The following is a 27,002-nucleotide window of genomic DNA, read 5'->3' as shown; positions in this document are numbered from 1 at the left end:
AGTCAAGGCCAATCATGTGGTCTTGGTTGCAGCTTTTGCTGGAAACTGTTTTGTACATTTCTATCTTATAGATTCATTTTAAATTCATTTATAGTATCAAATCATAACCAGAGTCATTTCAAGACACTTTTCAGATAGAGTAGGTCTAGACCACAGTCTATAATTTACAAAGACCCAACAATTTCCCACGAGCAAGCATTTGGTGCTAGACTGGGTAAACCAGTCTAGCACCAAATCAGGCACCAAATCAGGCTTTAAATAAGCAAAGCTATACAGAGCCATATGAAAGTGCAGAATCAAGATTGTTTTTGTGTTTATCCGAGGTGTAGTCAGAAGAGATGTGTTTTTAGCCTTCTGCGGAAGATGCATAGGCTGTCGGCCATCCTGATGTCAATAGGGAGTTCATTCCACCATTTAGGAGCCAGGACAGCAAACGGTAGGGATTTCGTTGACTGATTAGTTCTTCCTCGCTGTGAGGGGGCAGTAAGCAGGTTGGCTGATGCAGAGCGAAGTGGGAGGGTTGGGGTATAGGGTTTGACCATGTCCTGGATGTATGCTGGGGCTGATCCTTTCGTGGCCCTGTATGCAAGTACTAGTGTCTTGAAGCGGATGCGGGCAGCAATTGGTAACCAGTGAAGAGAGCGGAGGAGCGGTGTAGTGTGAGAGAACTTGGGGAGGTTGAAGACAAGTCGAGCTGCTGCGTTCTGATGGTATGTGGACATCCAAGAAGAAATGTCAGTCAGACAGGCCGAGATACGTGCTGCTACTTGAGTTTCAGACTCCTGAAAGGAGAGAATTAGTTGGGTGTCATCTGCGTAGCTGTGGTAAGAAAAGCTGTGCGACTGAATGACAGACCCGAGAGAGATGGTGTACAGAGAAAAGAGGAGGGGACCCAGGACTGATCCCTGAGGAACCCCAGTTTTGAGTGGGCAAGGTTCTGAGGTAGATCCTCTCCAAGTTACCCGGTAGGTTCGGTCTGTCAGATAAGATGTGAGCAATGAGAGTGCAGAGCCTGAAACACACAGATCCTGGAGTGTCGAAATGAGGATCTGAGCAGCAGAAAGGTCCAGAAGGATGACGACAGAAGAGAGAGAGGTTGCCACAAGTAGTTCCACTTTAGGCGGTCGAAAGCCTTTTCCGCGTCCACTGATAAAACTGCTGCCGTTGTTGGAAGGTTTCTGGCTTCTTCTATTACATGAAATAGTCTGCGTACATTGTCTGCAGGATGACGCTTTGGTATAAAACCTGATTGGTCGGGGTGGACTACCTTCTCGATAAAGCTCTCTAGGCGGAGTGCCAAGACTTTGGAATAACGCTTAACATCAGTCCCGATGAGGCTGATGGGCCTGCAATTTGAGCAATCTGTAAGATCTTTGCCCTTTTGGGGTACAATGGAAATTAGCGCAGTGTTGATTTATTGGTGCAAAGTACCCATCTCTATGGCTGAGGTTAAAGCTTGTAAAATGGTAGGTCCTAATATGTCAAAGTACTGTAGAAGAAGTTCTGATGGAATTCCATCCAACCCTGGCATCTACCCTTTTTTAACTGTTTTTAATGCTGATTTTAGTTCCTCTAACGTTATAGGTTGACCCAGTTCTTCTGCCTCCTCTAGGTCAAGAAGAGGCATGTTTAGTTCTCTTAGGAACTCCTGGCACTGTGTCAGATCTGGGTTGCAGGAGGACTCATACAGCTTTGAATAGAAGGATTGAAAAGTGGCGCTGATATCTTTAGGATTTGTTGAGATACCTTGGTCTGTGCGGATGCTGTTGATAGTAGCTCTGGATTTGCTTTGTTTTAATTTCAGAGCAAGCAATTTGCTTGGTTTACAGCCATTAAAATAATAATTTGGCCTCACTCTGTACATTATGAATTCAGCTCTCCTTCTTAGCAGATCATTTAACTATGTTAGACTTGTGACTAAAAGAGTATGTGTAGATTTAGAAAAACAAGTCTTAAGAGACTGCTCTAAATATTTACAGCGTTTTTCCAAATCTGCAATCCTTGCCTCTCTTTTCCTCTTCAAGTTGACCGCGAAGGAAGATGTGAAATCTTTAATAAATCCTTTAGTTGCCTGCCAAATGAATGCAGGGTCAGAAACTGAGTCAGTATTAATTGATATAAACTCCGTCAGTTTGGCTCTAAATTCTGCATCAAAGCTGAAAAAGAAAGTGTAATCCTTGCTAGTAGGGTTGTGCATCCTTCATATATCTGTTAGATAGATAGATAGATAGATAGATAGATAGATAGATAGATAGATATTGATTCCAAAAATGGGAAATTACAGTGTTACAGCAGCAAAATATCAGTCGCACAGAATATACATAAAATACTAGGATACAATATACATGAAATAATAGGATAACAAATATTTAAAATATATACAAGATGGTGAGATTCCACATGCTCTAAACATGTCTGATGTATGTATTTGGGCCTTTGTATGATTGACCCCTGATCTATCCTGATTTTAATCTAGTACTGCATTCATGTCTCCCCCTATAATTAGTGAATATTCATTGAGAGAAAGCAATTAATTGGTTAGGCGCGGGAAAAAACTTTCATCATATGTAGACGGTGCATATACCGAAACAAAGGCTATTTTCCTACTCCTTATCATGGTACATATATAAGATATCCTGCCTGATAGATCTTTACTACTTTGGTCTACGGTGAGTGCGCATTTCCACGACAGCAACACAATGGAGCCCTTGGTTTTGGTGTTGTCACTAGATGAGGCAGCAATCTTGTAGTATTTATTTTGTAGACGATTTACATCTCCTTTACGTAAATGTGACTCTTGTGTAAGTGGCACGTCTACATTCTTCCTTTTTAAATAATCCAGAAATTTAGCTCGTTTGATCGGCCCGTTTAGCCCCCTGATGTTAACTGAAAGAATTGAAAGTTCAGCCATCTTCAAAATTTACACACATACATGTCTCGCGTACCCTACCGGAATTCGCTGATAAATTTGTAGCAAAGGGTGAACTGTTAGATCTGAGCAAAGTGTGGTGAAAACATAAAAAATAAAATAAATAACCCTTAACCCTCTGAGACCGCAGACCCATTCATCATTTTCTGACATTTTAGAGACCAAACAACTAATTGATTAACGGAGAAAAAAAATCAACAGATCAATCGACTATGAAAATAATCGTTAGTTACAGCCCTAGTTGCTATGTTAGCCACCGCCCTGTTAGCAGATTTATGAGTCCAAGTAGGTTGCTTAGACAACAACGAGACCTGTTTTCTCGCAGTTGCAGGCATTTCACTGAGTCACTGTGACAACAGATAAAACAATTTGGTGTGGAAGAAAAAGGAATAGACCTGGTTTTTCAATGAAATGCTGAGGTGGGTATGGAGCTCTAGCTCTCTGTGACCATTGCTGGCCACGTGATCTCCCCAGACCCAGGCTCTTTGACAGACCCAGGCTCTTTGTGGGTGGCCATCTGTCGCTGCCAGTTCGGACACAGACACTGATACAGATATACAGGTATAGAGAAATATGATTCATAATAATTATAGCAGTTGGAATGATGAACAGTGACAGTTATAGTAACAATAAAGATAGTGGAACCATGACTAGAAATAATAGTTGGAGCAGTTCAGTAGGCGTAGTGGGGTGTAGTAGGGCACAGCAGAGCGTCGAGCAGGACCACGACGGCAGCTGCCACCAGGATTTAGGTGCCAACCCAAGGCTTGCCTGCAAGATATTTTCTGTTGCACAGGTTAGCAAACTTATTTGGAAAAAGAATGTGAATAGTATGACTATTACCCGAATTTTCTATTGCAAACACCCCAACCCTTTTTGGTCTGATATACAACCTACAGCCCTATCAGATGAGCTTACATACCCCTGCATTGATTTCCAATGTATATTTCAAATGTATAACACTTTAATTTAGAATTTTTTCATACAACTGAACCGTCCATATCAAGGTTGGTTTGGGAACCCCAGTAGCTCACCAGGTAGCTGGTAAGGGGGTACCAATAGTCCTCACCACACCCAGGTTCGAGTATGGTCCAGGGTCCTTTGCTGCAGGTCTTCCCCTCTCTCTCCCATTTCCTTTCTATCGCTGTCTAAATTAGGCATATAAAATGCCTACAAAAATTAAATATAAAGGCTGGTTTGATCAGCATCCATCATACTACTACTAGCCTACTACTGCTTTGAGTGAAGCTGAATGTTTCAACCATTTATCTAAAACTAACTATTTTACCCATTCCTAATCATTTGAGGTGTTAGTCCTTACTTTTAGCTATTTATTATTACCATTTACTCATTACTTTTAGCTTCCTGTTCAAACATTCTGTGCTCCCTTGCTAACTAGTTTTCACACACTCTTACAGTTGTGTTCAAAATAATAGCAGTGTGATTTTAAAAAAGTGACTAATGCTCAAAATCCTTAGAATAGCTTTTAATTCCATAATATCATTGCATTGGGAACACTGCACATTCAATTCCAAATCAAAACATGACCAAACTTGATCAAGTTTGTGTTATACCTTTACAGAAAGTGAAGAAAAAGGAATGTTAAGCTGTACATCTGTGTTGCATGGAGTCGACCAACTTCTGGCACCTGTGAACAGGTATTCCAGCCCAGGGCAATTGAACTACATTCCACAACATTCCTCTGCATTACTGGGTTTTGCCTCAGAAACAGCATTTTTGATGTCACCCCACAACTTTTCTATGGGATTGAGGTCTGGGGATTGGGCTGGCCACTCCAGAACATCAATCTTGTTAATCTGGAACCAAGACTTTGCTCGCTTACTGGTGTGTTTTGGGTCATTGTCTTGTTGAAAGACCCATTTCAAAGGCATTTCCTCTTCAGCATAAGGTAACATGACCTCTTCAAGTATTTTGATGTATTGAAACTGATCCATGATCCCTGGTATGTGATAAATAGGCCCAACACCACAGTATGAGAAACATCCCCCTAACATGATTTTTGCACCACCGTGCTTTACTGTCTTCACAGTGTACTGTGGCTTGAATTCAGTGCATGGGTGTCATCGGACAAACAAAAAGAACAATTTTGCTCTCATCAGTCCACTGAATGTTGCGCCATTTCTCCTTTGGCCAGTCAATGTGTCCTTTGGCAAATTTCAACCTATTCAATACATGTCTTTTTTCAGCAATGGGACTTTGCGGGGGCTTCTAGCTGATAGCTTTGCTTCACATAGCCTTCTTCTGAGTACTCACAGGTAACTTTAAGTCTTCTTTGATTTTCCTGGAGCTGATCACTGGTTGAGCCTTTGCCATTTTGGCTATTCTTCGATCCATTCGAATGGTAGTTGACCGTTTTTTTCCACGTCGTTCATGCTTTGGATGCCATTTCAAGGCATTTGAAATCATTTTGGCTGAGCAGCCTATAATTTTCTGCACTTCTTTATATGTTTTCCCCTCTCCAATCAACTTTTTAATCAGAGTCCGCTGTTCCTCAGAGCAATGTCTGAAACAACCCATTTTGCTGAGTATTTCAGTGTGAAATGCACTATAACCAGCATGCACAACATTTGCTTCCTTCCTTCCTTAAATATGGTCCATAATTGACACCTGTTTCTTCACAGAATCAATCACCTCACTAATTGAACACAACACTGCTATTATTTTGAACATGCCCCTTTCAATTACAGATTCAATTACACAGAATGAGCAGCATGCATGTCATGACTGTTGGGTCTGTTGGTTTTCTATGTCTCTACAACACTTACTAGTAAATTATTTGCCATGTAGAAATATCACTTCTACCAAAAAAATTGATTTATGAGGTTAGTGATGTTGGACTGCTATACTTTTGGTACACAACTGTACATAACTGCAACATGCAGTGTTAAGGTGTTACGGTTGACTACATGCTAATATGTGGACATATTCTTTCAATCGCATCATAATTTATATATATTTTTCAAATACTTTTCAAAGTTGAGCTACTCTACGACCATTCTGGGTCAGATATTTCACCACTCAACTCTGGTGAATTTATGAGGAATATGGTTAACTGCTCCTCAGATATCTGCAGGATAAATCCAGACAGCTAGCTAGACTATCTGTCCAATCTGAGTTTTCTGTTGCACGACTAAAACAACCTTTGAACGTACACATGTTCCACCAAAACAAGTTCCTTCCCGAGGCTATTTTGCAGAGGCACCGTCATTGTGTCCGGGGTTTAGCGCCACCCAAGACGATTCTGATTTGGTTTAAATAAATGACAATACACCAGAGCATGTTTTTCTCCCATCCCTCAATGCTGTGTGGACTAGCCAGACCTTCCTCCGCAGCACTGTGGAGGAAGGTCTGGCAATGCAAGACTACTTGAAAGGTAATCCAGAGATCTTTTGGTTCTGAAGACGGAGAACAGAAGTAATTAGCAACTGGCAAGGCATGCATGCTAGAGGCAAAACCTGAGATTTTGGTTTAGCAAAGTAATGGGCTAGATGTCGAAATACAAACACACTTGTTATACTAAACATTCCGGCGGAGACTGGAAGAGAGGCTGAGGTATATGTGGAGCTTTAGAGGAGCTGGATGAGGATCAGGTGTGTTGACTACTCAATGAAAGGCAGGTGGAGAAGAGTGCCAATTAGGGAACTGCTCACAGTTTTCCAGTGCAATGAAGGATCATAACCGACTTTTCAGGTGTGCTCGCTACAAGTTTTACCTTCAAATAAAGAGGATTAGATGATCTGGATGAACTGTTGGCATGATTCTATGACAGCTCATGTTCCTTTCCCTGTCAGACTTTTTTTTTAAAAAGTTTTTTAAATCTCAGCAACTATTTGGTGAGTGCAATGTCAATGTGAAAGTGCTACAATGCTAATATTAAAATTGTAATAAACTGTAATTTTCCTCTAATCTGAAGTCTAATCAAGACTAATCATGGAGGTCTATAAAGTTCATTCACCAGAAACGTTCCGGATCTTATGTTTTTTTAAAGAATTTTAAGGTCTTTTGTCTCCTTAGTAAATATGAGAGTAACACTGTGTCTACATCCTTCATGTGCTAAAACAAAAGACATGGCCCTTTCAGATCAATTTTGTAGGAAATTTGCCAGCATTATTTAATGCATCAATAGCAAATTAGCCAGTATGCTATTCAATATATAAAAAATATACATAAATGGACCTTCATGTCTGTTCCATGGTTCTTGGCAGAAACATTCACAAAAGAACTGGATAATCGGGTTGTAGAATACCAAGATGTGGATAACTGAACATATTTAATACCCATTGTTTTAATCTAATAATAGCTCACACCAGGAATATCTTTGAGCAATAAATTCACATTACTGGACTCTGTCAGCAGTGAGAAAAGGCACTGGAGGAGAGCAGACTCATCCATGGCTTCCAGGTCAAGCACAAAACACTTCTTTGTTATTTCAGTGAGGTGCCATTCTCAATTGACTGAACGGATTGTTCAGCCGCTTTTCTGTGAAGCAGCAGTCAAGTATAAATTTGTGATAGATGTGTAATACATCGGTGGATTATTGCTTTGTGCATTGTCATGCCATGACTCTTTTAACACCCCCTTGACTTTAGTGTTATCTATCTGATATCTTAATACATGTCGCAATTGATCTACCTTATTTAATTACCGTATTGGTCCGAATATAAAACAACCCTGATCATAAGACTCGTTTTTGGAAAAATATACAAATATTGTTTTCATAAAGAAAATAATTTTATGTGAAAATAATTCTAATAAAAACACATTGACCAAAACAAGATAGGCTGTTGTTGTTAACATCTTTTAAATTAAATATTTTAAATATCTTTTTAGATGAAAGTGTCACATTTAAATTAATGGTAAATATTTCCAAGGCCTTCAGCTGGTAATGGGCATCCCATCATTACGTTTTTCTGTCACGTAATCACACACTCTCCTGTCAATCTCTTGGAAGCAGCCGCTTTGAGGACCACGTTCTCTGGCTGTTTGCATTTTTAGACGTGTAACATATCCATGACAATGCCTCGTCGTACTTCCTTTCTACTTCCGACTTCCAGTTTTTTTGTAGCTGGATATATCATTGGTTTCGTCTATGTATAAATGTGGATAACGTTAGTGATATTGAATTGCTTGCTACAGTTACACTTCTAGTGATCAATCGGCAAAAACACGTTTTATTTCTCGGAGTCGTGGCTTTGTTCTAACGCAGCTGGGCTATCTCTCTCTTCAGTCACTCTCTATCTCTCTCCACCATATAACGTTACCATGCTTTCGGGCACTAGTTGAGGCTCCGTCTAAAACTCTGCTTTTTCGACCAGCTGTTGGTAACATTAAAATGAATTGTGGATAATTTTATTTCTATAGTTTATAGCTGACTGAATGAGGGCATTCATTGATTTCACAGACATGATTTTATAGACAAATGGTCATTGATTTGAATTGCATAGATGTGTGAAATGGGTGAAATTGTTTATTTCTGTTGTCGTTTTCAGCTGTAACTGTAACATTTAAAGATATACAGTATATGTCGTGTCTCAAATCGCACACTTCTGTACTTGCACTTGCTATTTTGAGTGCATAGTTCGTTCAAAGCAACATGTCACCGCCGGTCAGTTTGGGTGGTGCCATTTTTCTGTCATAGTCTGTGGCCCAACAGGTAAATTAGCTCTCCAAGCTAACATTAGTCAAAGTGTTGACAAAGAAAGCATCAAACATGCATTTTAGATGAAGGAGATGAGAGTATATCCAGTTGTTCCTTGTCCCCGTTTGCTCAGTGCCGTAAAACTGTATGTACGGGACAGAAGGTTTCTACCCAGTCAGTGGTGATTGTATCATACAGTATATAAGTGTATAGTATAGTACAGCCATGTTAGATTTGTTCATCCTTATTATACTTATAGGGACAGTGGTGCTTTGGCTAAATGCATATGCTAAAATGCTCACAAAAGTGATGCCAACACATTGATGTTAAGCAAGTATAATGTTCGGTCCATGTTCACTGTCTTAGTTTAGTTTGGTAGCATGCTAACACTTGCTAATCATCACTAAACACAAAGTAAAGTGATCAATAACACTATGTTCATCTTGTCTGTGAACATTCCACTTGACCCTAAGATGATATTGCTGCACCTGTATCTAACTAATTTAAATCTGAAACCCTGAACAATCTGAATCTGAACAATAAAAATGTATTGATTTTGCTATACTACAGGCACAAAGGACTTTAGCTCCTATCTGGAAGAAAGTAGAGGCACCTACAATTGTTGTTTGGATCAAGAATATAGCACGCAATGTATGTCCATGGACATTAACGTATATATTGAAAAAAGGAATTGGGGTTATATAAGAAAATCTGGAAGCCATTTGAATTACAGTATTTATAAATAAGAAAAGGGGACATAGGGAGCTTCTACAGAGGGTAAATATGGGACAGGATCCCTAAGATTCAAATAAATGGTAAACCCCAGAAGGGAAAAGGGCTGAGGCATGTCTTGAGGGTGATAGCTAAGGTGCAATTCTTATTTGTTTTTGTATTTATGTATATCGTTACTTTGCTAGAGGTGCCATTGTTCTGTGCATGTCATATAGTTTGCTTTTTGTTTTTTGGCTCTTGTAACACGGCAGATCTTGGAAGAGTGATTTTGTTATGGGCTGGGACGGGGGCAGAGATGGAAAGAGTAACAAAATATTCTGCTTAAGTAAAAGTACTATTACATGGTCATGGATGAGCTTTTACTTAAGTACAAGTAAAACTAAAAAGTAGCTCATTTAAAATGTACAGCTTACACTGCATAATAAAGCTGTTGCCTTTCCTGCACTTGCAGCCCAAGTGGTCACTTAAATACGGTCAGGGGTTAACTTAATTTCCTTCGAGTTCAACTTCAGCAAATTAGAACGGGGTTTCGCATTTAGCTTGGTCTGCACCGCTGGTGTCTGACTTGTCCGTCTCCATCCTTCTTGTAATTTTAGCGTTAGTGAAGACAAGCTGATACTGCCCGTCTTGTCCATCATTCACTGCAGTAGTTTCCGGGGCGCGATTTTTTTCCTTGCATTTTTTATTTAGCCTACTTTTTTTTACTCAGTAACAGATGTGATTTAAAATGTAGCAAAGTACAATCCTAACAAAACATACTTAAGTAAAAGTACAGATTTTAAAAAAACTTCTTAAAAAAGTAGAAGTACACAAAAAAACTACTCAATCACAGTTACGCGAGAAATTTAAATATATTAATGAAAAGTCAATAAAAACATTGTTACATTTTTTTTTTTTTTTGAAAGGTCAATTTAGATATTGAATGGTGGAAATCCTTTACGGAACCGGAGCCGTTCAATAAGTGGCCGCTCACTGAACTCTATTAAACAAGTGGCAAACAATAAGTGAAAAAAACAAGTTGCAAACAAGGACAGCCCTGTCTTGTACCTCTTTGGTTCTATAATTTACAATTTAACTTTATGGTATTTGTATTTTATATTTATTTGTTTGTTTTCTATTTTGTAATTGCATTCTTTAAAGGGGACATATTATGCTTTTCCGTATTTTCTGTCATATCTATAATGTTATAATGTCGGATTTTCATGTTAAATGTGGCCAAAACTAAATTTCAAATAATGAGGTAAACATATTTTAGAGAAATTCCCGTGAGCTAAAATGTTCAGATTTCCAACTGTTTTGAACGCTCCAGTTTCAAAAGTTTTTTCTACTCTCGGCTAAGTATTACGCAACTCTAAGCCGAACTTCTATGATTGGTTATCTGCTCCAGGCAGTAACACTGTTGTATGTTTTTTTAAGCTACTGCTGTGTTAACATTGTCGCATGTAGCTACATGCTACGGCAGTAAACAATGTCATCTTGGCTGCCAGTGTGGTTAAATTCTCCCCAATTCTGGGTCACATTACTCCTGAAACGTTTCTGGTTATGGAGTATTTGGTTTAAAAGCCTTATCTGCGATTTTTGACTGTAGAAAGTGATGCTATATTCCATTAGTGTCCACTGCTAACTATAGTAGCTACATGCTAACGGCAGTAAAAGTTGTCATCTTCGCTGCCAATTTGTTAAATTCCCCCTTATTTCGGGTCGCATTACTGCTGAAACATGTCCGATTGGGTAGAGTTTGGTTCAGAAGCGTTTATCTGCGATTTTCAATGGTAGAACATGCTGCTTCGTTCCATAATCTAACGTTAGCCTACTGCTTAATATTAACTTGCTGCATGCTAACGCCCAATAGCTGTAGCTAATCCTTGGTGGCCAAAGTTGGTCATTTCTCCCCAATTTTGGGTCACTTTACTGCTAGGACATGTCTATTGGTGTAGTATTTGGTTTTAAAGCATTTATTGGTGATTTTTCACGGTACAAAGTCCTGCTATATACTCTGTTGCAGTAGCTCCAGCTGATACTAGTGAAACAACCGCATAGGCTGCGGAGCAGGGTGCAGATTCTAGGAAACACTCTGACCAATCAGAACAGACTAGGCTTTGTCCGGAGGAGGGATTAAAGAGACAGGCGCTCCTACAGAGCGTCTCATACAGAGGGTGAATACAGGTGCAGCAGCCATGGGCAGTATGAGAAAATAAAGTGTTTTTTGAACAGTAAAGCATGTGAACATGTTCTAGTACAAATACAAAATACAAGTATTAACCTGAAAATGCTATATAATAGTTGCCCTTTAAATGAATAGGGCCATTTAGATGTTTTAAGCAGCCATTACTGATCAATCTTTGTTATATATTTCAAAGCACAGAATGACATACTGTACTGTAGATTAGAAAAATGATATCAGTGAAGGCTTCCATTAACACTCTTCTGTCGTTCTCTTTTCCCAGGGGCAGTTTCAGAAATTGGGTGGGGTCATAAGAGACAAAGAGAAGGTAACAGACATCAAGCCTGGCCCTGTTGTGACAGTGTCAACCTCTGCTGGTGTTTATCGAGCTAAGAGTGTGGTGATCACCGCTGGACCCTGGGCTAACAGACTGCTGGCCCACACTGGCTTACAGTTGCCACTCAAGGTATTCAAACTCTTAGAGCCCAACGCAAGTGTCTTTGCTAGTTTAAGACCAACGCAGTTGTCAATTTCCCATCCAGCGCCCACGTTGTTTAAATAGCAAATGCACCTGCACCCATCTTTGCGCCCATGGGCGTGCTGGTCTTACAGGGAGGTGTGTTCAGGTGAATTCTTGGTCGTATTGCTATCTTGAGGCAGCGGGAAGTGATCGCACCAGTGACCAACAAAAATCTGGTCTAAAGTCAATAGCGCAGCATTTCATTATTATTTTAACAGCAAATTAGTAATGCTGTTAAAATAATGCAAATCACTATGCTTGTTACACACAGGGAAGCACAGCAGCACACAAACATGCAAAAGATTACAAATAAAAATATTACGGTGCAAATCCGCCGTCATAATAGCAATGCGCCAAGGTACAAACCCGCCCGGCTTTTAAAGGGAATGGGAGATGACAATGATTGGTTTATTGCATGTTACGCCCAAAACACACCTATGAATTAATGAAGACACTAAGTACAACCCTTTTGAGCCATGCGTCCAGCGCACGGACCCTTTTTTCCGCCGTCAAACTAGCAAAAGTGGATTTGGACACGCCCTAAACGCACCTGCGCCATGCGCTTCACGCCGTGCACTTAGATCGTTAAAATAGGGCCTTTGGTGTCCCACATGCAATAATGTTTGTATAGCTGCGTATATGGGTCAATGACGAATAAGGGTTGGCAAGATGAGAAAAAAAAACAACTTTGAAAAAGCTTTTTTAGAAGCATCCTTGAGTTTCGTTAACATGCATATTTTGTGTTATTGTAAATTTGATTTCATTTGAAATAGGATTTGCGCCATATTTTATACAAAAGGTAGGGCCAAATGGACCTAAAATGTCAAGTGGTAGAACCACAAAAGAATGGTAAATATTTAGTATTTCATCCACTACATACACTATGCACTCATACAAATTTAACTCCTATTTCAAAATTTCACCCAAAAATAGATTTTATTAGGATTTCTTCTAAATTTAAATTATATTTGTTATTGCAAATATATATATATATATATATATATATATATATATATATATATATATATATAAATAATATCAATATTGTACTCAGGCGTAAATTAAAGTAGAATATTAGTATTCAAGAGGTGAGCTGCAACGATTAGTCGACTAATCAATTAGTCGATCACTAGAAAAATAATCGCAAACTATTTTGATAATTGATTAATTGTTAAATTGATTTTTCATGCAAAAATGGCAGAAAATGCAGTTTTCAGTCTATCAAATATGGAGATTTCCAGCTTTCGTGTATTATATCATATTTAAATGAATATCTTTGGGTTTTGGACTGACAAAACAAGACATTTTTCACTATTTTCTGATGTTTTATAGGCAGATTAATCGATTACACAAAAACACACATTCATTAGACATGTGGTAAAACCGCCCGTTACCGCAGAGTAAAAGTTCTGCTGTAAATGTTTAATTAAAGTAAAAAGAAAGGCATTATCAGTGTGCTGGATAGTTTAAGAAATAATAATGCATTATATTTTATTTGTGATATGTTGTGAGTAGAATATGAATCTGCCACAATCTCTGTCAGGTAAATGTAGTAGTATGATGTTTTCCTCTGAAAGTAGTATACAGTTAGTTGCATATTAAGTGCTTTGTGGTCCCTCTGTAAGTTATTTCGGAGTACAGCGGTTCTGGAGAAAGCTACAAGCAGCAATACAGGAGGCCGGGCACTGTACTAGTTCAATGAATGCACAAAAAACACAAAGATGCCGGCTTATTGCTTTATTAGACTCTGTGTGTTATCAACTTCAACTTGTCCATCCCTAATCCAGTTTCACTCTCTTTTCACCACTGGGATCTTGCCATGCCTACCTTTTTAAATGCCCACCTGAACCTGCCACAGAAACAAAAGCATTACTCCTCCATATTTAAACAGCTCAGAGGCCTTAGTCAGCAAGGCAAAGTCATTTCCATCTTGCTATATGCCACACAGCCGAATAGAGAAGGTGATGGGAAAACAAGCAGACAGCTGTTAGAGTGGCGAATTGGAGTTTGATATTGGAATTGCATGATTCAGGCTAGCAGCAGGCTGGGGGGCCTGGGGAATGGCATGCCTGAGTGAGCTGGTAGAAAAGCACAGGCTCTAAGCTCGCTGAGTCGCTGGAGCACTTCTGTCTGAATTTTTATAGTCCCTGGGAATGAGTGCACGGACGGTTAGTTCATTACATTGAAAGCTCCTGAACAATGTGTCCTTATTATTGCCACCCTCAGATGGACGTCATTTGTACAACCATGTGTACATTTCATTAAATCCCAATTCTCCCTTCACCACTGCAGAGCTGCTTTTATAATTCCACTTCTATTAGACAGAAAAAAAGACCAGAGGAGGATGGAGTAGGTATTGTGGAGGTTTATATTTTAAGCTTTAACCAGCATGTTGTGCCAGTGTGTATTCATTCAGGTGTAGTATTGATCAGTTGTACTATAAATATATAACCCATGAAAATATATCTGTCATATCTAGGGATGGGGATCGTTAATTTTTATTGATATTGATACCATTTTCGAGACTGCTTAACGACCCGAGTCTTTTTCAATACCATTATCAATATTTGACGAGACGACAAATTCCTAATCTTAACAGAACTATTATTGCTTTTATTGCGATACTTCTGTTGCTGTTTTTGTTTTAACAAGCTGATTAAGCGGCCCACAGAGCGGTTCTCTCAGTAGCCAGTCTGACTATGTTTTGAATGATTTGCAGTGGGGAGGCTCGTCTTTACCTATGCTTTTTACGCATACACTGCTCATAAATCATTCTTCTGGTTCGCGCACGTATCTATTTTTAGACATAACGTTATGTGATCCACTAGTCTCGATAGCAGTATTGATAAGCTTGGACCTTATTGATTTTCGGGTTTTGAGAAATTTGGATAGAACTGGGTCTCGACACCCATCCCTAATCGTGTCTGAGGTAACACACACTCAACAACTACAACTACCAGGATTGCCATGATATTTTGTATGAACATTCAAATACCTCAGAGGACAATTCCTAGGGACTGTAATGACTCCCTGATCTCCCCTCTAGCGTAACTAGCAGGCCAAAAACTTGACTCCACTCCACTTGAACAACACTCTTGCCAATGATGAGGCATCTGGGAAACGTATGATCACATTTCCATCAAATTTGATGTGGCTATTTATGTCCCTTGTGGTTTTTGGCATCCTTATGACCTTTCCTTTTGCACTTCTGTTTGAACACACAAATCTGATAAGGGAATAAGCCGATTGGTTTGAAATTTACTGAGCACAATACATTAATGCACTCTTTGTAAATTGGACACTACAGGAGCCTTTCTCTTGCACAAAAATCAGGCTAAATTGTCAGATGTGTATCAAATTATACTCAGGCCATCAATCAAACAGGTTTAACAACAGGAGGTTAAGTGTTGATGCTATCGGTCTCATTGCCTTTCATGTAATGGCACTCTCAGGACAAACTTTACATTATTTGCACAACTGCTATGGCTTTGACACAAGTAAAAGTGAGTAAAATAGCAGTAAATAGTGAAAAAGAAATGTGTGTGTTTTCACATCTGCTCAATGGCACAAGTTGTTTTTATTCCAGTCTTTTTGAATGTTAGTTGAATTTTTGTATACATCTTGAGAAATATTGTATCTTTGCATGACACAGCATATCTACACTATGGCTCTTTTTCAAATTCTACAGTACTTTGTAAAACCCCAAATGTTTGCATTTGGTTGGAGGGAAAATCCAAACAGACAACCTGGTCTCAGTCAGAAAAAATAGCTGCTCTGCGTACATCACTGTGTGGTGGTATAGAGCAGGCCTGGAAAGGTATGGTCAGACCTTAAAATTACCTTAACATATTAAGTAATTTTTTCATCATATTTAGCATAAACATAGACATTGATGATTACATCCATAACAATATTTCCATAATGTGCGTTGAGCTAAACTTTTGTCAGTTAGGAGAGTAAAACCTGTGTTTTTCTAGCAGATCACATATAGTACTTGCTGGCTGTGTTAATTAAACTTCAAATATGACTTCAGGTGAGTAGAGACCACATTTACATAGTCGGTGATTAGAGAGCATAATAAGCTAGACAAGACAGTATTTTGTGAATTCCAAGTTCCACAAGGCTCTGTGCTGGGACCAATTCTATTCACCTTATATATCCTTCCTCTAGGCAATATTATTAGGAAACATTCTATAAACGTTCACTGTTATGCAAATGATACCCAATTATATGTATCATCAAGCCAGAAGAAACCAATCAGTTAGTTAAAGGTACAATATGCAACATTTCTGCTTTAAAATGTCTAAAAACGACCATACCGATGTTATATATTTGTATGAGTTGTGTTCTTACACTATCCCAAATGTTTCCACCAAATTTCAAACCTGAGAAATCTGTTATTTTATTTTCAGACACGGGTCATTTCCTTTAGTCACCTGTCAGTGGCGTCATATAACCTTTCACCGTCTAGTTACTCGTAACTTCCGTCAGAACACTGGCACCCAGATGATATGTTCAGGAGTAATTGTAAATCATACAATGTCACAGAAAAAACTACTCATAACCGTAATACTGCTTTTTTGTGATTGATTACATGCCACTTTGCAACACAGTGCAACACAGTAATACAACAGAGACCTTATTTATTGATACATTTCAATATCGATCCAACTTAACGTTACTACAATGTGCTGGTTGACAAGTAGCTAACATTAATGCTAATGTTTGGCGGATAACATTATAGGGTTACAACATCGTTCAACACGCTCATAAAGTTATTTTTAGTATAATTGTTTTGACCACGGTTAACAGCACTGGGCTAACTCACGAATAAGTTCACTAGTAACGTTAACGTTAGCTGTATAGATAGATGATTAATCTAATGCAAATTTAGCCAGCTAGCACACCCCGGTCTGTCTGCCTCACTCCCCGGGCAGAGAGACTCAGTCGGGATGACAGCTGACAACAGCACCGGGACATAATTACCGTTACCCAGTCAGCTAGCAGCCAGCCACTTTCATTACAGCAATCCACCCGGCCAGAACTTAACTCCAGTGCGTGGTGCTTACGACGCTAACGGCAGTTTAATGAAGCATCAGGGAAACAGACCATATCAGACCCAGCACCCGAGTCACAACAACGGCCATTCATAGCGTTAGCTACGTCTCCGTTAGCGCTACTGGTGTCCATGCCGAAAATCTCCTCCCTGCCGAATTTTTCCCCCCTTCGCGTTGAGCTGTCTTTACGGTTAGCGAAATTAACCCGACAAAAGGTGGGTTAAAGGAGAATTCCGGTCGATTCCAACACGTAGCTCTGTTGTTTATAAATTTGGAGTGCTGTCAGTAGCAAGAAAAACAATCGGTGCTGCCTACGCCATGTTATCCTCCTGCTACCAACAGGAGTTTTAAACTTGTTTTTAGCCTCTTAACATGTTCAAAATGTCATTAAAACTGCCTACCCATGTCAAGTGATTCCTTCTGAGTGAACACAGTGAATCTGACTGCAGTAGATGTGAAAGAAATGCATGAAAGTTCTGCTAATTCAGCTCTGTTTAGTTCCGGTGTTGAGATGGCAGTTAAGAGTGCTTAGGGACCGTCTATAAACTACAACACAGAAAAGAGATACAACAAAAATATGTAGGCTATTAATTTAATGATTAAATAAGGTAGTGTCTCCAAACGTACCTCAATTATAACTTGTCTCCTGCTAGTTGTACTATAGCACTTACTTTAAAAAAAAATAAGCATATGCCTATTTTTGAAAATATGTTTGCATCTCTTTTCAGTATACAATCTCATAGTACCCTATTGCCCCACTAGAGCACTGCGCTCCCAGAATGCAGAGTTAATTGTTGTTCCCAGAGTCTCCGAAAGTAGAATGGGAGCCACAGATAGACAGACAAGACACAGACATAGGCCCTAGAGAGCTTTATTCTTCATTTAATACCAGATATTTAATGCTAAAGTCAAGTTGTCTTGAAATGGTTTTGTTTAATGCTGACTTTTCGTATATTCCAATGAGGTATAGTGCTCTCCATAATGTTCCATATACAATATATTCTGTTAATGCACTGCATGTACAGTGTGTATGTATGTCTGTGTTATTAAAAAACAAGAAAAGCCAAATGTCAAACATTTGTGCCCAGGGGTCTATAACTTGATGATCTTTGGCTAGTGTGATCAAGAGGAATTATTACAGCAAACATATTGACATCTGGCTATTGTTGTAAGGTGGTGTAAGACAGACTTGAAAATTGTGGGCCTATCGTTTAACCATAGAGGTAACAGATCAGAAGAAAGTAATTGGAATCATTTTGGTCATGGTCATATGTTAACAGTTTTGGTAAACACTGACAAACAACAATGACAACGATATTTATTTTTGGACGTATTGGAGTAATAGGCTGTTTACACAGCAGCTAGTGCTGTAGAAAACCCTCTGAATTTCAATCAAGGAGTTTTGTGCATCAAAACGAATGCATGGTATACACTATGGCCAATCATTAGGTCTTTAGTGACAGCCAGATCTCTGAGGACTTGGCTGGTACTAATGGCCTTCCTGGTTTTAACTACTATAGGTGGTGAAGATCAATGTGTGCTACTGGAGAGAGAAGGTTCCCGGTTCATACAACGTGAAGCAGCGCTTTCCCTGCTTCTTGCTGACTGAGGGCAAGGAGTCCAAAATGCACATCTACGGCCTCCCGTCCAACGAGTACCCAGGCCTGGTGAAGGTATGTCACAGTACTGAACCCTCAAGTGTGATTCTACATAGAGAAGCTCTAGATTCTGTACAGACCCCCCATAATTCATGGTAACAATATAAAGTAGACTTTGTTAATGATCATTTATGTTTTAATGTGATTTCATCTATCACATCTATCTGCTTTTCTAGTTGATCATTTGACTTCATTATTCAACATTAGTATCTAAACCAGTGCTGTGTGTGCACTGAAGCAAACTGCTTTTTATTAAATTAAGATACATGAACACACTGGAGCACTGCTTATCTTATGATGTGACTTATTACAGAATACCAAAACATGTGTTGTCTTATAACCATAAACTCAGTTTGCTAACCAGCATACAGTTACATTTTTTATTGTAGGAATTCCTTTTTATTAGGGCTGTCAATCGATTAAAATATTTAATCAAATTCAATCGCAAATTAACCGCACATTTTTATCTGTTCTAAATGTTCTTTAAAGGGATATTTTTCAAGTTTTTAATGCTCTTATCAACCTGGGAGTGGACAAATGCTTGCTTTATGCAAATGTTTATTCATTGCAACAGTCCAAAACAATGACAAATACTGTCAAGAATATTCTCCAGATTAACCTCAAAGCTACAGTATGCTTAAAAAAATACACTGAAAGCATAATATGGCAAACTCAACTCTTGCCCATCAAGCAACAACAGATGGGCACATTGACCTCAATGTAACAGTACTTGGTAATACTAACACAATTTAGTATCCCACTTTACATTTGGAAAGTTTAATTAAATATCAAATTTTTTTAGCTGCTTACATTTGCATTAACTCGTTATTATAACCTCCATTTTTATATACTTTATAATCAACGTACTATGTAGCTTGTGATGAAAAAAAAAAGCTTTATGAAAAGTTGAATTTATAAGCAAAAACTGACTTGTAATAGGGAGAATGGTGCCTGTGTCATTCCCACTGCGCGCCCCGAGCACCTGTTTCACGCACTATGTAACTTTGGCGAGCAGGTCCGATCTCCAGGGAGAAGTGTGAAACGCTTTACGGCACTACCACTGATTTTGGAGAAAATGTTTTTTGGTTTTCACTCTGATGTCCTCCAGCTGCTCTGCCTCAACTCTCTGTGATTTACGGAGGTTTCTGATGGACAGAAAGCTTAACTTGTTGCTGAAGTGGTTATTGCTAAGGCTAACAGCTAACTGCTGCAACATAATGCATGTTTAAAGCATTTGTCTAATGCCATGGTAGCCATTTTTGCGCATTCACCATGAAACAGGAAGTTGTTGTAACTCAAATGTGCATTGTCCAATCTGCTCCAAATTTCTCATGCTTATAAGAGTCCAGGCTGAGGACATCTACATGGCAATATAGATTAATCGTCATAGTGCCACCAACTGGCAACAGGAAGTCAGCTGTGTGTAACAAACATTCGATTATGTTCTGATTTTGGTATCAAATAATTGTAGTGGAATAAACCATATCCGTGGAGAGTTAAGCAGTAGTCTGGCGACTGGACAGCAGAGCATGAGGCTGCCAGCAGAACAGCGGATTAGTGACATGTCTGGCTGGGACGACCAACAGAGTTTCTGGCTCAGCGTTGGCAGGGGCGGCCGATGGGCATTCTGGGAAGCTGCGCGAGCCAAGGTGTCGGGGGCCATGGGGACTACGCCTCCTCCTTGGGACTCAATGGTACCCCGTGAAAATAGCCAGACGAGTCCCCGCAAAAGATGAGCCCCAGATATCAGGGTGGCTCCTCAACGTGTCAAGATGCAGCCCGGGGAATCAGGGGATAGAGGGTATGGACCGACAGATGCGAAACGAGCCAGATCAGGACAGGAAGGCCAAGGCCAGTGGATCAGAGTGGAGGCTGGTTGCTAGCAGACTGGAGGTTTGCAGACTGGGAAGCAGGCTCAAAACCGGAAGGCAGGGGTGTAGGCTAGAGACTAGCAGACAAGGTTAGAGCAGATTTTAAGTCCTCTGCCAGTCCAGGTAGCCATTTTGCTAACCCCGGCTTAGAATAAACCTTCCGTTTTGGCATTAAAGCACATCATTCGGCTGGAATGGTGCTTTTAAGAACCACATTGCCACGGTGGTACAATTGCAGTCCACTTTGAAATAAAAACACTGGTGCAAAGTCAACTGTACTCAACATCAGATTAGTTGTGGAAGTTGTGCTGGGTTTGATGTCATCTGATGGCACATCTCTATTTTGGGCATTATGGCGGGCCAGCAGGAGCTCTCAGCCTAATAGCAGACCACATGCATAGAGGAGAGGGGTGGACAGATGGTGATGCCACATCACATTATTCACTCTGAGACACTGTCACCACAGCTACTGTATGTCCAATGTTTGGACCATTTAACGTAATTTGGAAAAGATCCCTCAATTAAGCAGAAATTAAATTGTATTTTTGTATTGTTTGTTTGGTTTTTACTGCATGGACCTGACAGAATGTTTTCTACATCAGAGAAATCCTGTGGAATAAAATAAAAACTGCAGCTCTTTTAATTCCCCAGCCTCCTCGCTGTTTCTCTGTTCTCTGGTGAGACAGTGTGTGTCAGACCTGGCTGACAGGAGCAGCACACAAAAGCAGCTCTGGAAGTGTGTGTATGACAGTCACCCCTTTTGTCATTTTACCTTTCAAGCTTGCGATAGGAGCACTAAAAGGTGATGCAGACATGTGAAACATGTCATTTTCTGCCATATTACTTAGCTTTATGTGAAACATTACCTGATGACTAAAATAACCCCTTTCAGCACTGCATGAACAGAGCTGTGGGATTCTGTATTAATACAATACTTGCATGCTTTATGTACTTTGAAAGAGGTATTTGTCTGACTCAGGCTACTGAAGCCCTGCATCAAATATAGTTTGCATTTTAGCACAGATTTGAGGGCAACTAAAGTATTAGTTTAATGTAATAACCGTTTTGTTGAAGGATTTTGGCTTTGGATCCTATTTTGGATTTATTTGTATTTCTTTCACTTGCAGTAGGCATGTGCTGTATGTGTATATGGCTGGGTACCAAATTCAATAATTTTTAGACACCGTAAACATCTCATCAGCGTCAGTGAGCCAATAAGCATGCAGCATGCTTCTACTGAGATCTAATATTGTCTGTGATTGGCTGCCTAATGTTACACGTCGTAGAGACACGCAGGAAAATCTCTACGTTACACACAGACGGCTCACGTAATAGGTAACCCGGTCTCACGCCAGTTCGTGAAATGGTCACGTTATTTTGATTTATTGATTCGTGTACAGGTCACGATTTTCTCGTTTATTTCGTGTACACGTCATGATTTTCGAACGTGACCATTTCACAAACTGCCATGAAACTGGGCTGCTCTGGGGGACGTAACAACGGGGAAATGAAATGCCACAACGGGGAAATTAAACGCCACACGCCGGCGACAACAACGGGACGGACCGCCACGCGCGGGACGCGATCCCCGGGCACAGGGACACGATCCGCGGTCTTTTTTGTGTTACAAAATTGTTATCGAAAAAAAGTATCGTTTAGGAACCGGTATCAGTATCGAAAATGTTTTAACGACACCCAGCCCTATATGTGTACCATGTGTCTGCATTAGGGGTGTGACGAGACGAGACACGAGATTGGGTTCACGAGATCGAGGCAAGACTAGATTTTAAGCTATTTTACAGAAAACTTCAATGAAGAAATAACACAGAAGAAATTGTCCTTTATTCAACCGAAAGTCACAAAATGAAAACCGAGCACTGAATGGTTTTGCCACAAACTCAAATGACTGGCTTCTCTCCTTTATAACTAACAGTTACACTGTTACTTATTCCCTATGTATGGTGGAGAGAGAGTCTCTTTACTCAGAGAACCAAGGTTACATTTATTTAACCAAGCGTTTTCTGGCAGTAGTTGAGACCAAAGGTTTTGTACTTAAATATGTCATTGTACAGTAGACAGAGAGAAATAAAGCTTATTTTACTATTGTTTCACATTGATTACATTCTAAAGCACAAATAAATTACCATCAAACACTTAACAGATGATTTTTGTGAAGACCGATGCTCTTTTCTCCTCCTCTGCATTTTAGTAATTGCAGCAGTAAACAAGGAAGTAGGCTACTCTAGTATTGATTTATGACCATTATAGGATGAACGGAGAACATTTCTCTTTGTTTAATATCATTAAAAGTAAAGTTAGGTTTTGCTGTCCGCTTCCCAACTCATTTTAAAAAGGACAGAGAAAGAGAGTGGTCTGCGCGAGACAGCGCCACAGCAAAATGCACGCTGCGGACGCGTGTGTCTTGGTGTTTGGTTTTTTAAGCCCCCAACGTCTTCTTCCAGGCAGCGCTGCCTGGAAGGCACTTGGATTAGGCAATGGTTAGGGTTAGGGTTAGGGTTAGATGCCTTGAAGTCGACAGTCGCAGTGCTGCCTTGAAGCTGACGTTGGGGGCTTAAAACACCATCGAGCGTGTGTCTCGGCCAAGAGAGAGAGAGAGAGAGACTGGGAGAGAGGGAGAGTAGCGGTACTGTCTAACGTTCTAACGCTGGGTTTTAGAGGTAGCTTTTTTCTTCTATCGCTTTGCAAAAGTAAACACTGAGTCAACTTTGGAGAACGGGCGGGGGATCTTCTATACAAATTTCGAGGCTGCTGCTCTGCACTTATGTACTGAGATCACGAGACACTTTTTACCACGACGAGATCTCGTCACACCTCTATTCTGCATGTATTGATTTGTGTTCTTGCTACTCCCCGCACAAGTTTTGAAGAAGCTTTGCAAGTGGACATTATGTATTGGGGAGGATGCATCATTGGTGGGACTATGTACTGTAGCCAGTGGTGTATCCTACATGATACACAGGTATACGCAGAATACCCACTAAGAAAGCTCCAGGATTTCCACATACTAGGGCTGCAGCTATCGATTATTTTAGTAAACGAGTATTCTACCGATTATTCCATCGATTAATTGTGTAATCGGATAAGAAATACTTTACTATGTATTTTCTTGTCTTTGTTTTTGGTAGTTGTTGTGTTTGGTGTAGTTTCATAGTCCAAACGACTCTGTGATTTACTTTTGCCGGGGTCCGCTTCGTGGAATGGATGATTAAGTTAGACTCAATGTTTTCTGTTGAGATGCTGAATCGCTGACATCATGCTATTATTGTGGTAAGATAGTTTGATTTTGCAGTTTTCGTTTTAATTACGTTTGAACTGATTCCAAACTTTGGACACTTTCTGTCATTTTCTCCAGCCTGCCTCTTCTCTTAGACCCTCACTATTCACGCTCTTTCTTTATTTTGTAATCTGCGCCGTCTTCATGGCATGTCGCCAGCAGCGTCAGCCCGGTGTGCGACAGTAATAATCATCCGCGCAGAAACACCGTCAGCGATACAACATTGGTAACATTGATTAAATGAAGCTTCGAGGCAAATCATTTTGCATCGAGGTTTTTTAATAATCAAATTATTCAAGTTACTCGAAGAATCGTTTCAGCCCTACCTATGCCCACTTAAAAATGTGCATTGGCACGTAACAACAACATACTTAATGTTGATATATTTTTAATTGTCATCAGTGTTTTTTTTCTTCGCATAGGCTAAATAAAGGTATTTCCACCGTAAATTTGTGCATAAAAGTGTGTCAGAATGCAGGAAATGAAGTCTTTGACACTCAAGATTTTCCTCGGGGAGGACACCCAGACCCCCCACTATGATATGAACCCACAACAACATTTAAAAACAACTTTGAACAACACAAGTGTTAAAGTATGCAGGGTTGCCAAGCTTTTAGTGTTTCATATAGAGATAATATTGATGATGTCTGACTCCGTGTGCAGATATGCTACCATGCAGGCGCTGAGACAGACCCAGACCAGAGGGACAGGCAGACAGACCGGTCTGACATTGACATCCTCCAGCGCTACATCGGCCGCTGTTTACCTGGCCTGATCCCAGAACCCGCTGTGGTGGAGAGCTGCATGTATACGGTCAGTATTATTATTATTATTATTATGGTTCAAACCCTGAAGGGTATCTTATATGGCTGCCTAGGCCACAGTTTATGAATGTGTGTGAATGGTGCCTGTAATATGTAAGAGCACTTTGAGTAGTCGTTAAGATTAGTAACGTGCACTATAAATGCAGTCCATTTATTATTTATTATTATTATTTTCTTTTCTTTCTTTTCGTTTTTTGGTTTTCTCTCTCTCTTTTCTATGCAAAATCAACTGTTAACTGACAGTCTATCTACAGTATTTCTGTTTGTTGTATTATCTAAGAAAAGGGGCTGGGAAAATAAGATTTTGTCTTCATCCAGCTCCTTTCTGATCTTGGATATGTAATGTTATATAGCAAAAGTAATTTATGGTTCGATGTTAAAATGTGTCTGTGTCCATGAGCGAGTCCATCAGCAACATATTAAAAGTACACTTTGAGGATACGTTTTTAAGTAAAAGAGTTTTTATTTACAAATAATACGATAAGCTAACCAAAACTAATAGTCTGGAGGTCTGGAAGATCACGTTGTTAGCCTAGCGGCTACAAACAAGCTCGGTAGTCATCGCCACGGTAACGTGCTGCAGATCCAGTTAGACAGAGAATATTCAGTATAAACAGATCAGTGATGCTGTTCTGCGCTCATTGTTCTCCGTGAAGTTAGCTGGAAGTGAATGTAGCCCTGGTGTGTTTTTATGTGGACTGACTGAGTCGGACTCTCTTTATATACAGTCTATGGTCGGACTCCGTTTAAAAAATAGCCTTTTAATTCTTGTCAGCAACCGGCCATATATCCTTGTGTGCTCTGATTAATTTGGCATGCAGTTAACACACCAGTCATAATTTAGGTTGAATGAAAACTCTTCTCCCGTCTTCAAGTGCAGTGTAGTGGATAGAGACTGTAAAGACCCTGAACACCCATACAGGTGTTATCAGTTATTCAGGCTGATTGGACCTCTTCCCAGGATTGTGTGGGGGTGTCTAGACTGATTGATTGACATCTTCCTGAGTCTCCTGTTAGCATTGTTTAACCTGTGAGGGCGGGACAAATGACAGCTTTATCATTCTTATTGGTAGAAAGAATTTTTGACGTAATAAGTTCCCATCAAAGCTCTGGCCCACCTTCAACCTGAGCAGAGTATAATCAGCCGGAATAACTGATAACACGTGTGGCTGTTCAGAGGCTTTGTAAGAAGCTTTAAGTGTTAAGTTTGTACATTTAGAACAGACAAAAAATGTGTGATTAATTTGCAATTTATCGCGAGTTGACTATGGACAATCATGTGATTAATCGCGACTAAATATTTTATTTGATTGACAGCCCTAAAAAACTCTTGAAATTTGCTGTGGATATCAATGGTCCCCTGAAGGGAATTTTAGTCACCCCTTAACCTTTACCTGTTGTGCAAAATGACCAGATTGCCATGACATTTAATGTGCAAAAATCCCTAACACGGTCCTTTTGGAATGGATGAATGGATGTCAGCAGCCAGTAACAGGACTGCATCATCAACAACACCGTTACAGCTATAGTGAGTAGTTTCTGTCTCCCCCATGAGGAATTCTAGGTAATGACAACAACATCAGCGCATCCACATGATACAAGCCTTCCGTGATCGCGCACCACCCCCACCCCTCCTCCACACAGTTGCTAGTAGCCAAGGAGGACACGGAGGATTAAGAAAACATGGACTCTTCAGAAGAGGTCATTATCTTCACTTGAGTTTCTGCGTGCGAATGTCGCCGGACGACACAATCTTCTGAACCTAGCCATACTGAGAAACGCAGAGAGAGTTTTGTGGAGCTAAATAGCTTTGTATTAACTCATTTGGCAATGGCTTGAATGAAACGGACATCCATTAATATAAAATAGTTGCGCAATAATGTGTTTGAGTTTATTATTAAACTTTAAACTGTTAATATGAAGTGTACACCTTGGCTGTAGTTAATGATGCTGAATATTACTTGAATGCCATTCTTAGGTAATAGATTCTGTTTAGGCTGTGTGTGTGTGTGTGTGTGTGTGTGTGTGTGTGTGTGTGTGTGTGTGTGTGTGTGTGTGTTGCCTCTGCCCTCTGGCAACACAGTGAGACAGCTTTCACCACAATGATCACAAACTGAAGCTAAAGGAAAAACATTTCTGTGACCTTGTCCAATGCCCCTGAATATCCTGACAGTCACGCTCTTTTCTCACTTAACAGCAAGTGTTTTGTTCCATTACCACTGATGACAGACAGTTAAATGACATGTCTCTCTCTAACGTTTCGGTAAAATGTTGCCTTTTGTCAGGGGGCATT

At 39.8% G+C, this 27,002-nt stretch overlaps 1 protein-coding gene across 2 annotated transcripts in view; it reads left to right on the top strand.

The window, feature by feature from the left end:
- pipox (pipecolic acid oxidase) overlaps positions 1-27,002 on the top strand; it is a 68,129-nt gene that overhangs the window by 23,371 nt on the left and 17,756 nt on the right. For both annotated transcript variants that reach the window (XM_031287047.2, XM_031287048.2), the window contains exons 4-6: positions 11,768-11,950; positions 18,582-18,734; positions 24,549-24,698. In XM_031287047.2, coding sequence (XP_031142907.1) covers positions 11,768-11,950; positions 18,582-18,734; positions 24,549-24,698 — 486 coding nt within the window. The remainder of the gene's footprint in view (positions 1-11,767; positions 11,951-18,581; positions 18,735-24,548; positions 24,699-27,002) is intronic.

This window comes from Sander lucioperca, chromosome 5, assembly GCF_008315115.2.
Source record: "Sander lucioperca isolate FBNREF2018 chromosome 5, SLUC_FBN_1.2, whole genome shotgun sequence".
In the NCBI taxonomy this organism is placed as follows: Eukaryota; Metazoa; Chordata; class Actinopteri; order Perciformes; family Percidae; genus Sander; species Sander lucioperca.
Note: the sequence above shows the minus strand (reverse complement) of the source record. Positions and strands in the feature narration are given on the sequence as shown.